The sequence below is a fragment of the Rutidosis leptorrhynchoides genome, chromosome 3 (assembly GCF_046630445.1).
Source record: "Rutidosis leptorrhynchoides isolate AG116_Rl617_1_P2 chromosome 3, CSIRO_AGI_Rlap_v1, whole genome shotgun sequence".
NCBI lineage: Eukaryota > Viridiplantae > Streptophyta > Magnoliopsida > Asterales > Asteraceae > Rutidosis > Rutidosis leptorrhynchoides.
The window spans coordinates 19,569,576-19,586,386 of record NC_092335.1 but is presented as its reverse complement, the minus strand read 5'-3'; the positions used below and the strand labels follow the sequence as shown (position 1 = coordinate 19,586,386).

The window sequence follows — 16,811 nt, the reverse complement described above, 5'->3', positions numbered from 1 at the left end:
CTATCAAGATTCTTGAACATAGACGTTATAAAATTACTAATAAGTAAATCGTAGCAGTTATACATATGTATATATAGCCATAGCTATATTAGGTAATAAAAATTGGTGAAATGATGAAAAAAAAAAAATACAATATATAAATTCAAATTCATACAGAGTAGTTCATAATACAAGTAAATTAGGTGGCAATATAATAAAATAAATTATACTATACTCAAAGGGGAGTGATTCGTACACCACCTGTTTTTAGCCGTACACCACCAAATGTGTTTTACACGGTTGTACAGTACAACACTGTAAAGCATGTTTGGTGGTGTATGGCTAAAAATAGGTGGTGTACGAATCATCACCCATACTGAAAATAGTGTAATGGTTTCACGTGTTTCAAGGACAAGTACTACAGAAAAGAAAAATGAATATTTCTCTTTCTTCAACCTTCATTTCCAAACCCCATTTCCATCATTTTCTTATTTCTTCTTCAACATTTTACCTCAAACAAAATCTACCATGAAATCACTATATATATAACATTACTTACTCAAAAGGTAGTAGGGGCGGATACCCTTCCCTGCCCTCAATAAGATCCGCCCCTGCGTATAGTTACAAAAAGTGTTTAAAGTTGTTTTCACAAATGGAAGATAAGTCAACTTGGGTTTAAAAGGATCTTGCTCAAAAGTTTTTTCTCTATTATAAACCATTTTTTGTATATAACTTCCATCCAATCATCATAATAACGTTAGAAAAAAAAATATTATTTAGCCATTTCAACCATTTGGCTTAATTTTACACATTTAAGCTTTCAACACTATTTACATAAATCCTACTTGTTTGACGATCAAATCAGAAGATTATAGCCTCGGGCTAACTTATTCTACCATATAAACCATAAATTTCATCATCGAGCATAAACTATCAACTTTAACTGAAATAGTCAACACTCGTAATTAATTAGGTTAGAAAATCATACCTCAAGTTATTATTATTGGCGAATTATCAACAGTTGAGGTGTTCTCTGTTTGCTATAGCATCAATCTTCACTATCAATTGTTTAGAATTTCATGAATTTAGTCTTACGTTCTTTTTTTTTTCTTCTTCATCTTGCTACATTCACTTGCAGTTGATGAAATGAGCGTATAGAGATGATATTAGGCGTTTTAATCTATTTTATTTAATCTATTTTTTTAGCTCCTGCCACAATTGTTTGTGAATTTTTTTCAATTTCAGTCCCTCATCATTCAGTTATTTCCCTTTCTGACACCAAAGTCAATTTGACTGGAATTTCACTAATAAACATACCAAGTGGAACAGTTTGTATTATGGATCTGCCTCACAATCAGTGTTGCAAAAGTCGGCCGACACGTCGTTTTTAAGCATGACCGATACGTCGTTGCTAAAAAGTCGGTCAAAGGTAAAAAGTCGGTCAAAGTCGAAAAAATTCGGTCAAATTCGTAAAAAGTCGGTCAAAGTCAGTCAAAGTCAGTCAAAGTCGGTCAATTTTTTTAATTTTTTTTGTAATATTGTTAATAATTGTTAATTGTTCATGTTTATCGTAAATATAGTTATACTTTAAGATTCGATCTATACAATATTATATATAAATATATATATTTAATAAAACTATTTTAAAAGTCAACGTTAGTCAACGCCCGTTGCGTCCTCGTTGCGTCGCCGTTGCGTCCGACGCGTCAATTTTTAGGCATGACTGATGCGTCCCCGACTCGCGTCTTTTACAACCTTGCTCACAATAATCAACAGAAATGAATGGAGTACACAACACTCCGATCAATGATATTTGTTCGAGAAAAAGTAGCATCTAATGGCACTGACATATACAAGTTAAGTACTGTATTAAGTATAGTATTAAAGTTTTATTGGTTGTTCATGTAAAACATTCTTTTTAATCATTTTGTATAACCTAAGAATTTTATTTTCAGATGTAATTTTAAAAGTATGATGGATGTCATAAAAAAATGCAACATGTGTCATCCTACAAAGCAAGGTATTTTAGTTTTGAACGCATAAGTTGTAAGCATAGTTTGAAGTCGAAGAACCTATCCATTACACATATAAAAGCAAAAGATAATAATAAAATAAATTTGGGTTCATAATCGATTCTATATAGAATGCTGAATCTAAATTTTCGATCAACAAGTTATTGTGTATAATGCTCGAACAATGACATTTGTAGTGAAGAACATAGAGAATGATATGTTTATACCAATAGAAATAGAAATATGAAGCACCAACATAAGAAATACATTGTCGGCAATCGACAAGAACTGATCATTAACATATGTAAATAACATACATAAACCAGCCTACTATTATTGTTGACCTCCAATTTACAATCCAAATACCAAGACTTTTCCAACACATATTATTAAGAAGATAAATCTTTAAGTAGAACACTAATGCAACGTGTGGTGTATTAGGTAGAAGCTACGGAAACTTTCTAACATTACCAAATTGTAAGACATAAGTATAGAGATTAAATGCTTCTTGTTCAAGGTTGCGTATTTAATTTCAAACAGAAAGACTTTGACTAGAGATGTACTTAATTTTCCACATATAGTTACAAAAATTGTTCGGAGTTGTTTCCACAAATTGAAGATAAGTCAACAAGTCTTCTAACCCCTGCCTGGGTTTAGACCATTTGTATCGCTACAACGCCACGGCCTTTTTTTGTCTATGTGGCACAAGCCACGCCCCTTAAAATGGGGTAATGGTGCGTGAAAGCAAGGCGTTGGAGGAAACCCGTTGGAATCCAACACCAAAAGCAATGAGCATGAGTTCAATTTTATTAATTTTATATTATTTTAAAAATATTATTTTTATCATTTTTTCTAATACTTTACCAATTATGGAGTACTATATTTTTACACATTATCATAGTACTCCTCACCCACACCAAAAATACATACCACCATTACTCTACAAAAAACCCACATTACCAAGTTAGTAAAAAAGTGCAATAAAAAACTCACACCAACAAACCACGCCCCTCCTATTATAAATGGAAGGATGTTGCTCAAAAGTTTTTCTCGATTGTAAACCATTTTTTATGATTTCCTTCCGGTCATCACTTTAAAGTAACAAAAAAAGGATGTTGCTCAAAAGTTTTTCTCGATTGTAAACCATTTTTTATGATTTCCTTCCAGTCATCACTTTAAAGTAACAAAAAAAAAATTATATTTATCCAGACTATTTAGCCATTTCAACCATTTGGCTTAATATTACATATGAGCTTTCAACACTACTTACAAAATTCCTACTTGTCTGATGATAAAATCAGGAGATTATAGCCTCGGGCTAACTTATTCTACCATATAAACCATCAATTTCATCATCAATAATAAACAATCAACTTTGACTGAAAGAATCAACAGTCCATAATTAATTAGGTTAGAAATCATACCTCAAGTTATTACTATTATTGGCGAATTTTCAATAGCTGAAGTGTTCTCTGTTTGCTTTAGCATCAACCTTCACTATCAATTGTTCAAATTTTCATAAATTAAGCTTTACTTTCTTCGTTTTTTCTTCTTCGTCTTTTAAACACACTTGCTACATTCACGAGTTGTTGATAAAATGAGCGTATAGAGATGATGAATTAAGCTTTACTTTCTCCTATTTTAGCTCCTACCACAATTGTTTGTGATATTTTTCATTTTCAGTCCCTCATTATTCAGTTATTACCATTTCTTACACCAAAGTCAATTTGATTGGATTTTCACTAATAAACATATCAACTCGAACAGTTTGGAATCTGGTTTATGGATCTGCCTCACAATAATCAACAGAAATGAATGGATAGTACACAACACTCCGATCAATGATACTTGTTCGAGAAAAAGGCCCTGTACAGTAACATCTAATGGAACTGTCATTTACAAGTTTAAGAAGTATTGAAGGTTTATTGATTGTTTATGTAAAACGTTCTTCTTAATCATTTTGTATACCCTAAGCATTATTTCCAGATGTAATTTTAAAAGTATGACGGATGTCATAAAAAATGCAACATGTATCATCGTACATAGCAAGGTGTATTAGTTATGAACGCATAAGTTGTAAGCACAGTTTAAAGTTGGAGAACCTATCATCATTATGCATTTAAAAATAAAAATAAAATAAAAAAATAACAACAATAATAAAATAAATTTGGCTTCATAATTGATTCTATATAGAGTATTGATTCTAAATGTCCGATCAACAAGTTATTGTGTAAAATGCTCGAACAATGACACTTTTAGTGAAGAAAAGAGAGGGGAGAAAATATTTTTATACTAATAGAAATATGAAGCTCCCGCATAAGAAATGCACTGTCAGCAATCGAAGGACTGATCATTAGCATATACAAAAAAAAATATTAGTATAATTTTTGGCTTCATAACTGATTCTACTAGACCACTCCCATCGGTGTAGTGATGGCAGCGAGGTCACCCTTGAATCTTACAAACTTTCAAGATTGAAATCACATTCGAGCTCATTCCTACACTTACAAATTGATTTATAAAACGAACTTACAAACTTGCATACAGTAGTAATCAAACGAGATGAACTGTTAAATGGAAAACTTCAATACATTCCCGCCTTATGCGTCCACGATAACTATCCACTACAATATGCATACGACTTCCCTATAACATATATATAAGATTGGCTTGCTTATGGACGTTGGTGTGCATAAAACCTGTAAAACAAACAATCTATAATTGTACAGTATTGCAATAAAAAAATAGATGCAATATAACATAAGTGGCTATTATGGACTATAAAACTACACTTATAAACTTTCAAATAGTAGTAGACATTCCTGCCATTATAAATACTATAAAGGGTGATAATATTATTGTGGTATAGAATATATGCATGTAAGGACTTGGCCTCTGAATAAAGGGTAAAACTCCTTAGAGGTCCCAAATCGAATCCTAACTAGTGCAAAATAAACCCCTTATGGCCAATGGCCACAGAGGTTCCCCGCGATGACTCCGGGGTACCTGCAAAGTAGGTGGTTTCCGTGGTATTAGTCGGTTCGCAAAGCGAATCGGAAACCCAGGTAAACAAAAAAAAAAAAAAAAAAGATAAATGCAATATAACCTATAATATATTTATATGTGACTATTACTGAAGAGTTTAATACTACCTTTTTAACTTCCGGAATAACACGACAACTGTAACGCAAATCCAATCCTTGGAAAGACTCAACGATGCAAACAATAAATGTCTGCATCGACGGTTGAGAAATATAGCACCACAAGTTCCCCAAAATCCAACTGCAAATCCAATACCCATACCCATGTAATATGATATCCAAAAGTTGTCATGTCCATATTTTTCGTCTTCTTCATTCTCAACAACGATAGAAGGTGTATGTGTAAGTGGAAGACCATAAAGTAGAGGGTTACCTTCATAAGAGGAAGCAGTGAAGCTTTGGAGTTGTGTCCCAGTTGGTATTCTTCCCGAGAAGTTATTGAATGATAGGTTGAGATAACTTAATTCGTGCACTTGTGACAAACTCGAGGGAATATTTCCAAAAAATTGATTTCTCGACAAGTCAAGTGCATCAAGAGATCTCAGCTGACCAATATCTCTTGGGAGTTCACCATACATTTTGTTAAGAGAGAAATTTAAAGAGACTAATTCAACAAGATGAGTGATCTCACAAGGAAGGTTCCCAGATAAGTTATTGTCTGAAAGATCAATGCTCTTAAGTAGTTTAAGACTACTTCCAAATGATCGGTACGCTCCTTTCCATACAACCAACGCATTGTCAGTAAGGAACTGTCCATACACTCCAGCGGGAACATCATTATCCCATTGACACCAATTATAAATTCATGATATCCACCATTAGGCGTATATTGGGAATAATAATGATTAGTCATATCATCTTTAAAGCTTTTCTTAGACATAGATGTGAAGTTACCAAAGCAACGAGGAATATCACCCATTAATCCATTCCTAGAGAGGTCAAGGATATGAAGATTGTACAACCAACATATCTGGGGTGGCAGACTACCACTAAACATATTTGATCGTAAAATAAGACAATATAGACCCGTAAGCCTTTCCCCAACCCACTCAGGTATTGTGCTGGATAACTTGTTTTCCCCAAGATCCACAAACCTAAGATTTGTACAGTTGCTCAAAGACATGGGCAATTCACCAACAAAGCCGTTCTTTCGCAAATACAATGCCTCTAGTTGATACAAGAATCTAAAAGACATAGGAATATTCCCGGATAAATGGTTGTTTGATAAATCAAGAATTACCAATTTCTGGAAGTGCGACCAACAATCAGGAAGGCTCCCTGAAAACAAGTTGTTAGAGAGGTCAATGAATGTTAATTCCCCATCAATATGACACAAGAAAGAGAGGTTTCCTGTGAACTTGTTTCCAGAAATGTCTAACGAAGCGAGTTTAAAAGGAAATAGTGGTACCCTACCTTCGAAGCAGTTGTTACTCAAATCCAATCCAGGATACTCATCAAAGTTTGATGTTATATCTGGTAGTGTACCCTTTAATTTATTTGAAGAGAGGTTCAAAAATTTCAATCCAAGAGGTAGGTCCCAGAACCACACAGGGACACTGTCGGATATTCCAGCACTGGAAATATCTAGATATTTGAAATTTTTTTGAGATTTAATCCACATTGGGAACCTAGGTCCCAGATTACAGGATTGCAGATTTATGGTCTCTAATTGGAAAGGAAATCTAAAATGGGAGCTCAATTCAAATGAGAATGAATTGAAAGACATATCTAAATAGGTTAACCGGGAGAGATTATTAAAGTGCGGGTCGAATATCACATGTAATGACCCGGAATTTTCCGACCAAATTATACTTATGAGATTAATATTTACATAAATTAAACCATACCAACATGATAAGCAATCCAAATTGTTGAGACTTGTGTTTTTGAAAAGAGTTTTACACAACGTTTGACCGTCCAATATGACCGATGATATCACGAACTATATAATATACGATAATTATACGTTTGTGTATATATATGTATTTATATATATTTAACATGATCTAAGGATGGTTTAACATCTCATTGTGTACTAATGACAATGAGTTATAAGTATATTTTGAAACTACTAACTTAAGTTTTCAAAACGATAACTATACGTAACATTCTTTGATATATATACTTATAATCTATAATGCTTATACATGTATCGTATATATAATGTATTTAATCACTTTTTAAGGACTTAAATACATAAAACAATATAATTATATTCACAAAAGATAGCTATATTTGAATTCTCGTTCCGTTTCCTCAAGATTTCTATACGTATATCTAGGGTATATGTACCCGTATCATACCCAGCTTCTATACGTATTTACTATTGGTATATACACATCAAATCAACATCCTAATCAACATTATTACTGTCCTAGATATGAGGTAACTAGGATTTGTCAAGTAGTATGAATTATTAGTAAGAAAACAAAATTAGGAATCCTTTTCTTTCTTTATAAACTAAAAACGTTTTTATAAATGAACACCATTTCTTCACTCCATTTTCTCATACCTACACCCTCATTTCTCTCTCAAAATACTCCTAACTTCATACTTGATCATCTCCAAGCATTTTTCCCATCATTTAGCTTCAATTACAAGCCTTAAACACCATAAGAAAACTCTTTCAAGAACATATCAAAATAACCACCCATTTGAAGAAGTTTACTTCCAACCTTTTGATCTAACTCCATCACTCTTTGATTTCAAGATTATTTCTTATCTTTTTCAGTAACTTTGTCCAAGTAACTTGAGGTAGTAACCTTGTTCATAATCTTATTCAATTCATATTCATATAGCTATCTTATTTTGTGGTATAAAATTTTAACAACAAGAACATAGTTTGAATGATTTCAAAATTGTTCGCAAACTAAATAGATCCTTCTAACTTGACTTTTAAAACACTTCAAGACCTGTAATATATCATAATGATATGTTAACCTAACAAGATATAACTTGGTTTTACAAAGAACATCTTAAAAACTGAATCTACGTCGTCGGAGTGCAACCGGGGGCTGTTTTGGGTTGGATAATTAAAAACCATCTTGAACTTTGAATTGGAAGTTCATGTTCTGGAAAAATGATATTTCTTATGAATATGTTAACACATAAAAATTTCATGGTTTAACTCAAAGTGTAAGTATTTTTTAGAAAAATGATCATTAAATGTTGTTTTAATGATGGAAAATGATCACTTTCATAAGTTTCACCAAAGTTTTACCTATAACCTATGATTTCGAATACAAACTAAGGTATTTTCAGTTCATATTCTTAAAATTTGACTCGATCCAAGGAAGTGGCAAGTTGAACCAACAAAAACGGAGTTGTAATGAAGAACCTACGACTAAAACAAGATTGGGTATCCGAAGCTAGTTTAGCTACGAAAATATTTGGAGAAAAAGTAAATTAATCATATCTTTTCTAATTAATATGATATTTTATATATAATTACTTATGATTTGATTTTATATATTTCAGGACCACCCGTAAACAACACGAGAAGATTAATCATAAGACCTCATGATTGTACGCAACACGTCATTTAACAACACGGTACTTTATGTACGCAACACGTCATTTGACAACATGGTACCATGGGTCGAGATTAATTCTAATCAATACGAATGCGATGGGGTCTTTATTTATTTTATTTAAGCAACTAATTGTGGACCACTAACATCGGACTGCTACTAACGGACTAAGAAAATATTAAAAGTATTAAAAGTATATATATATATGTAACGATTACTTAAAAAGAAAATATGTTGATATATTATATATATGGTTAGGTTCATGATATCTATCGGAGACCAAGTCGAATTAAATACCTTCAAGGCAAAAGTGAGTTTCATTTGCTCCCTTTTTAATTGCTTTTGCAACATATATTTTTGGGCTGAGAATACATGCGCTGCTTTTATAAATGTTTACAAAATAGACACAAGTACTTAAAAATATATTCTACGTTGAGTTGTACCACTGGCATATTTCCCTGTAGCTTGGTAACTACTATTTACATGGGTATTGTAAACGCGAATCCTGTTGATAGATCTATCGGGCCTGACAACCCCAACCGGACTGGACGACCAGTATTCAACGGTTGCACAGTACTTCGTTTTGGTGACTACACTTGGTACGGTGTAGTGAGATTTCATAATAAAGGGAATATGCGACGTTGATTAAATGTTAAGTATGGTTACCAAGTGCTCAACCACTTAGAATGCTTTACATACACTTGCGAGTGTATTATGTTTATGATTATGAAATCTTGTGGTCTATTAACATATTGAAATGATTGTTATGATAAACCTATGAACTCACCAACCTTTTGGTTGACACTTTAAAGCATGTTTATTCTCAGGTACGAATTAAGTCTTCCGCTGTGCATTTGCTCAATATAAGGACATTACTTGGAGCCGATCATCGCAATGGGACCAAATGTTGATGACTTCGTCCAGGTGGATTAGGACGGGTCCTTTCAGTTGGTATCAGAGCGGTGGTCGTAGCGAACCAGGTCTTGCATTAGTGTGTCTAACTAGTAGTTGTTAGGATGCATTAATGAGTCTGGACTTCGACCGTGTCTACGTGTTAAAAGTTTTGCTTATCATTTCTAGTCGGAAATCATCTGCTTATCATCCTTAGGAAATTACCTGCTTATCATTCATAAGTCTAGACCGTTTTACTGCATTTACTGCATTGATAGTGTATAGACGAATTCTTCTCTTAGCATATCTGTTATTGCGAACTTTGACTGATATCTTTTCAAAGATTCTCAGTAATTTACGGGATTTTGGTATTATATATACATATATAAATATAAATTATGTATTGAAGAGTACCAAATCTAACTCTTATAATCTATTCCATACCAAAAATTCATTTTTCCCATTATACAAGATGGATTCCGCATCTAGTTCGAATTCTTCAGATTCCGACAGTTATGCTGTAACGACCCGCACTTTTTCGATCATACTATATTTATAAGATTAATATTTACATAAATTAAACCTTACCAACATGATAAGCAATCCAAATTGTCGAGATTTATATTTCCGAAAAGAATTTTACACAACGTTTGACCGTCTAGTTTGACCAATGATATCACGAACTATACAATATATGATAATTATACGTTTGTGTATATATATGTATATATACATATTTAACATGATTAATGAATGTTTTAATATCTCATTTTGTATTAATAACAACAAGTTATATGTGTATTTTGAAACTACTAACTTAAGTTTTCAAAACGATAACAATACGTAACGTTATTTGACTTAAATACTTAAGACTATAATGTTTATACATATATTGTATAAGTAATGTATTTAATCACTTTTAAGAACTTAAATACATAAAATCATATAAGTGTATTCCCAAAAGATAGCTATATTTGAATCCTCATTCCATTTTTCACAAAATTTCTATACGTATATTTAGAGTATTTGTACTCGTATCATACCTAGCTCCTATACGTATTTACTAATAGTAAATACACATCAAAATCACCACCTAACCAGCCATTATTCATGCCCTTAGAGCTAGGTAATTACTTTTGGATGATTACTTGACTAATTAACAAAATTACAAACTAAAAATCTTATCATGTATTACATGATACACATTTTTTTTTAGGTTATAAGTATCACCATTTCTAGTTCATTTTCTAACCTCATTTTTAGTTAAACACACACTCTTTCACAACCCTTAAAACCCTTAATCAATTCAGCAAAGTTTCCAAGAAGATCTAGCTTCAAAAACCATACTAAAACACCATAAGAAAACCATACAAAAACACTTCAAGAAAACCCTCCAAGAACACCAACTTACTACCAATCTTTCATCCACTTCTATCACCCTTTTGATTCTAGCTTCTTACTTCTCTTTTACAGCAAACTTATCCAAGGAACTTGAGGTAGAATCTATGTTCATAACCTTATTCGATTCATATATATATAGCTATCTTATTTTGTGGTACAAAAGTTTAACAACAAGAACATAGTTTGAATGTTTTCAAACTTGTTTGCAAACTAAATAGATCCTTCTAACTTAACTTTTAAAATACTTCAAGACCTGTAATATAACTTATGTATATGCTAATTTAACAAGGTAAAACTTGGTTTTTCAAAGTATAAGTATTTTTAGAAAAATGGTCATTAAATGATTTTGTTGTAACAAAAATGTTTAACTTCATATGTTTCACTAATGTTTCACTTATGCCGTATGATTTTGAATACAAACCAAGGTATTTACAGTTCATAGTCTTAAAGAAGAACTCGATCCAAGAAGATGGCAATTTGAATCAACGAAAACGGATTTGTAACGAAGAAACTATGACCGAAACAAAATTGGTTATCCTAGATCATTTCAACTACGGGATCAATTGGAAAAAAATGATATAAATCACATATTTCTAAGATAACATGATATTTTATATATATGTACTTATAATTCAATTTTATATGGTTCAGGATCACCCGTAAACAACACGAGAAGATTAATCATAAGATCCCATGATTGTACGCAACACGTCATTTGACAACACCGGTACTTTATGTACGCAACACGTCATTTGACAACACCGGTACCATGGGTCAAGATTAATCTCGACCAATACATATACGATGGGGTTTTATTTATTTCGTTGGGGGTTTTGTTTATTGCGGGTATATTAAACATCTAAAAATGAACCATTAAAAATTGAATTACTAACATCGGAATGCTAACTACGGACTAAGGAAATATTCAAAATATTAAAAGTATAACAAGTATATATATATATAACGTTTGTTTTAAAATGAAAACATATTGATATATTATATATGGATAGGTTCGTGATATCAACCGGAAGACCGAGTCAAAATATATATATCATCAAGACAAGAGTGAGTATATAGTCCCACTTTTAAACTCTAAATATTTCGGGATGAGAATACATGTATTTTATGTTTTACGATATGGACACAAGTAACTGAAAAATATGTTCTACGTTGAGTTGTACCACTGGCATACTTCCCTGTAGCTTGGTAACTAATATTTACAGCGGTATTGTAAACGCGAATCCTGTTGATAGATCTATCGGGCCTGACAACCCCAACCGGACTGGACGACCAGTATTCAACGGTTGCACAGTACTTCGTTTTGTGACTACACTTGGTACGGTGTAGTAAGATTTCATATTAAAGGGAATATGCGACGTGAAAATGTTAAGTATGGTTACCAAGTGCTCAACCACTTAGAATATTTTTATTGAAATGTTTATATACGAAATCTTGTGGTCTATATATATATATTGCTGCGCACTAAACCTATATCTCACCAACTTTATGTTGACGTTTTTAAACATGTTTATTCTCAGGTGATAATTAAAGCTTCCGCTGCATTATGTTGAATCTAAGCAGGATCATGCGTACTCATATTTGTGTCAAAAATAAAACTGCATATCCGAGGACGTGTGTTGTAAAATATGCTAGAAATCGTGTTGTTATTATCATTTGTAAAGTTTGTAAGTCGAAGATTATCGTTAAACGATAATCATCTTTTTATTGTCTAAAGCTTGTAACAAAAATAATGGTTTGGTTTGTAATGTATAATATATGCAGTTTTCCTTTTTAAAAATGTCGCATATAGAGGTCAATACCTCGCAATGAAATCATACGTTATTTAACACGTTCTTATGGTTAAGGACGGGTTATGACATGTGGTATCAGAGCGTTGGTCTTAGCGAACCAGGTCTGCATTAGTGTGTCTAACCGAGAAGCCGTTAGGATACATTAGTAAGTCTGGACTTTGACCGGGTCTGATTTAAAAAAAAAAAACCATTGCTTATCACTGTTGGTTAAAATTTATATGTAAATATTATATAAGTACTAATGGGTTAGTTGTTGTGTGATAGATGTCGAGCTCAAAAATTGTTATCACAATCAACGACTCCGAATCAGAATCTTCAGATGGCGTTCCAGTCATTAACCTGTCCGATGACGAAAATGATATCCTTGGGGAAGACTCACAAATTCCGGATGAACCAACTATAGAGAACCCGGAAAGTGAACCCGAGGAGGAAAGTGAACCCGAGGAGGAAAGTGAACCCGAGGAGGAAAGTGAACCCGAGGAAGAAATACAGGAAATTACAAAAGATGAGTTCGAACTAGGAAAGAAACGAAAGGCTAATGAATTAGAAAATCCAAATTCCGAGTTTAATGAGAATGATGTGGCACCAATTCCACTCAACACTACCACCCCTATCCCCGCTATTCCTATTCGTTCTGTCCCGGCATCCAGTTCTTCAGTCCCACAGCCAAAATATAGGCAGACAGTTAGGATAAGCGTTAAGCAAATCTTTGTGTCTAAACGTCCTAGAAAATAGATCAAACGATGCGCTGCTGTGTCAAACCATGGAACCGAATAATGTTTTGTATAATATTAATAGTGTGGTTTGCTTAATGTTCGATGTAAGATAAGCATATGTAAAATATTGAAGTATGAAATGCAATAATTTTCCATGGTTAAGTATTATTTAGATTGTAGTAATTGATTCTGTACTAAGCTATTAAGTATGAACATTAACGGGTAGGTACTACCCAAGATATAATTATAAAACGCTAATAAGAAGAAAAGGCTTTTATAATAATACCTAGTTCATATTATTAATAAGCTATAATGTACTATAAATACACACTACATCTATAATAATCCATGTGAATAATTATTTTCTTTCATTAGGAAATGGCGCGATTGAATCGAATGACGGAACAAGAACTCGAGGAACTCATCAACCAGCGAGTGAACGACAGAATGTTATGGGTTGAGGCTGCAAGAGCTGCTGCAGTTAATCCAAATCCTCGTGTAGGATGCTCCTACAAGACGTTCCAAGCTTGCAAGCCATCATCATTCAGTGGAACGGAAGGACCTATCGGTTTAACCCGATGGATAGAAAAGATGGAGACGGTGTTCAAAATCAGCGGTTGTGATGAAAAAGACATGACCAAGTTTGCATCGTGCACTTTACAAGATAGTGCACTCACATGGTGGAAGAATTATGTGAAGGCGGTAGGAGGAGATGTAGCTTATGATACTCCATGGGAAGAATTCAAAGCAATGATAATCACCGAGTATTGTCCAAGGAATGAGGTTATTAAGTTAGAAGATGAGTTACGAAGTTTGAAGGTGGTTGGTACTGAAATCACCAACTACAACCAGCGATTCATGGAATTAGTTTTGCTATGTCCTGAATTGGTTCCAACCGAAGAACGGAAGATTGAAATGTACAAAGCTGGTTTGTCCAAAAAGGTCAAGGCAAACGTTACAGCATCGAAACCTAAAACAATTCATGAAGCTATAACCATGGCGAACGAGCTAATGGATCAGGTCATTTTGGACAAGAAAGCATTCAATACTGAGGTGAAGGTATTGGGGAACAAGAAAAAGTGGAATGGAGGTTATGATCGAGGTAACCAACAACAACCTTATAAGAAACAAGAAACCACGAAAGGTGCGGGTAGCGGTTCAGGCTTTGGTTACAAAGGACAAAGTCCTTTATGCAACCGTTGTCACAAACATCACTTTGGTTACTGTAGTGTGTTGTGCACCAAATGCAATCGACAGGGACATCTTGCTGAAGATTGTAAGGCTCTCGTTACAAATGCAAATGGTAACAAGACTCCTGCCACCAACGCAAATAGAACTGCTTTGGCTAACGTTACTTGTTTTGGGTGTGGAAAACAAGGTCATTATAAGAGTCAGTGCCCGAATCCAGAAAAGAATGGCGGACCTGCACGTGGAAGAGCGTTTGTTATTAATGCTAGAGAGGCACGTGAAGACCCGGAGCTTGTTACGGGTACGTTTACCATCAATAACTTATCAGCATCTATTTTATTTGATACTGGCGCCGATAGAAGTTACGTGTGTATAAATTTTTACACTAAATTGAATTGTTCATCATTACCTCTAGATGCTAAGTACTTGATTGAGTTAGCTAATGGTAAACTAATCAAAGCCGATAAAATTTGTCGTGATTGTGAAATAAATCTAGCCGGAGAAACGTTTAAAATCGACTTAATACCCGTAGAATTAGGAGGTTTTGATGTAATAGTCGGCATGGACTGGATGTCCAAAATAGGAGCGGAAGTTGTTTGTGCCAAGAAGGCAATTCGTATTCCTGGTAAGGATAAAATACCGGTGATGATTTATGGAGAGAAGGGTAATTCAAAGCTAAAACTCATTAGCTGTTTGAAAGCCAAGAAGTGTTTAGAAAAGGGATGTTACGCTATTTTAGCACATGTTAATAAAGTCGAAAAGAAAGAAAAGTGCATCAACGACGTGCCTGTGGCAAGAGATTTTCCTGAAGTTTTTCCGGAAGAATTGCCGGGATTACCTCCATTTAGATCGGTAGAATTTCAAATAGATTTAGTACCAGGAGCTGCACCAGTGGCTCGTGCTCCATATAGACTTGCACCGTCCGAATTAAAAGAACTTCAAAGTCAGTTAAAAGAATTATTGGACCGTGGATTCATACGACCGAGTACTTCACCGTGGGGAGCTCCAATTTTGTTTGTTAAGAAGAAAGATGGATCTTTCAGGATGTGTATAGATTATCGTGAATTAAATAAGTTAACTATCAAGAATCGATATCCACTACCGAGAATTGATGACTTATTTGATCAATTGCAAGGATCATGTGTTTATTCGAAAATCGACTTAAGATCGGGCTATCATCAACTACGCGTTAAAGAAGAGGACATTCCGAAAACTGCTTTTCGGACACGTTATGGTCATTATGAATTTTTGGTTATGCCGTTTGGATTGACGAATGCGCCAGCTGTATTCATGGACCTCATGAATCGAGTTTGTAGTCCGTATTTAGATAAGTTTGTTATCGTTTTCATTGATGATATTCTTATCTATTCCAAGAGTGAGCAAGAGCATGAAGAGCATTTAAGGTTGATACTGGAGTTGTTGAGAAAAGAACAACTTTATGCTAAATTTTCTAAGTGTGCTTTCTGGTTGAAAGAAGTGCAATTTCTTGGTCACGTTGTTAATAGCGAAGGAATTCAGGTTGATCCAGCAAAAACTGAAGCTATTGAAAAATGGGAGACTCCTAAGACACCAACACAGATACGCCAATTTTTGGGTTTAGCCGGTTATTATAGAAGGTTTATTCAAGATTTTTCCCGAATAGCTAAACCGTTGACAGCGTTAACGCAAAAAGGGAAGAAATATGAATGGACCTCGGAGCAGGAGAACGCATTTCAAATACTGAAGAAGAAATTAACTACGGCGCCTATTTTATCGTTACCAGAAGGGAACGATGATTTTGAAATATATTGTGACGCTTCGCGACAAGGTTTTGGTTGTGTTCTTATGCAACGAAAGAAAGTTATTGCATTTGCATCCCGACAATTGAAGATTCACGAGCGAAAATATACGACGCATGATCTAGAATTGGGAGCAGTCGTGTTTGCATTGAAGATGTGGAGACACTACTTGTATGGGGTTAAATTCACTGTGTTTACTGATCATAAAAGCCTTCAACATATTTTTGATCAGAAACAATTGAACATGAGGCAACGTAGGTGGGTCGAGTTAATAAACGACTATGATTGTGAAATTCGTTATCATCCCGGGAAAGCGAATGTGGTGGCTGACGCACTAAGCAGAAAGGAACGAGAACCAATTCGAGTTCGAGCAATGAATATAAAAATTCGCATGAACCTCAACTCACAAATCAAAGAAGTTCAACGAGAAGCACTTAATGAAGAAAACATAAAGAATGAAATAA

At 33.9% G+C, this 16,811-nt stretch overlaps 2 protein-coding genes across 2 annotated transcripts in view; both read right to left on the bottom strand.

Moving 5' to 3' along the window:
- Positions 1-4,272: 4,272 nt before the first annotated feature.
- Positions 4,273-5,829, bottom strand: LOC139895799 (receptor-like protein EIX2). The gene is made up of 2 exons (XM_071878345.1): positions 5,144-5,829; positions 4,273-4,690 (listed from the first exon to the last, which is right to left on the bottom strand). Exons 1-2 carry the CDS (start codon positions 5,608-5,610, stop codon positions 4,666-4,668), a joined length of 492 nt encoding a protein of 163 aa, XP_071734446.1. The 5' UTR covers positions 5,611-5,829; the 3' UTR covers positions 4,273-4,665.
- Positions 5,830-5,950: 121 nt separating this feature from the next.
- Positions 5,951-16,811, bottom strand: part of LOC139899732 (uncharacterized) — a 33,396-nt gene continuing 22,535 nt past the window's right edge. The window contains exons 2-3 of the mRNA XM_071882574.1: positions 6,059-6,518; positions 5,951-5,961 (exon numbers count right to left, since the gene is read on the bottom strand). Of these exons, the coding sequence (XP_071738675.1) occupies positions 5,951-5,961; positions 6,059-6,518 (471 nt within the window). The remainder of the gene's footprint in view (positions 5,962-6,058; positions 6,519-16,811) is intronic.

Coding starts and splice junctions, on each gene's coding strand:
- LOC139895799 (XM_071878345.1), bottom strand. CDS start 5,610: ATGTATGGTGAACTCCCAAGAGATATTGGTCAGCTGAGATCTCTTGAT. Junction 4,691..5,143: donor TTATTCCGGAAGTTAAAAAG/GTAGTATTAAAC, acceptor TTTGTTTTACAG/GTTTTATGCACACCAACGTC.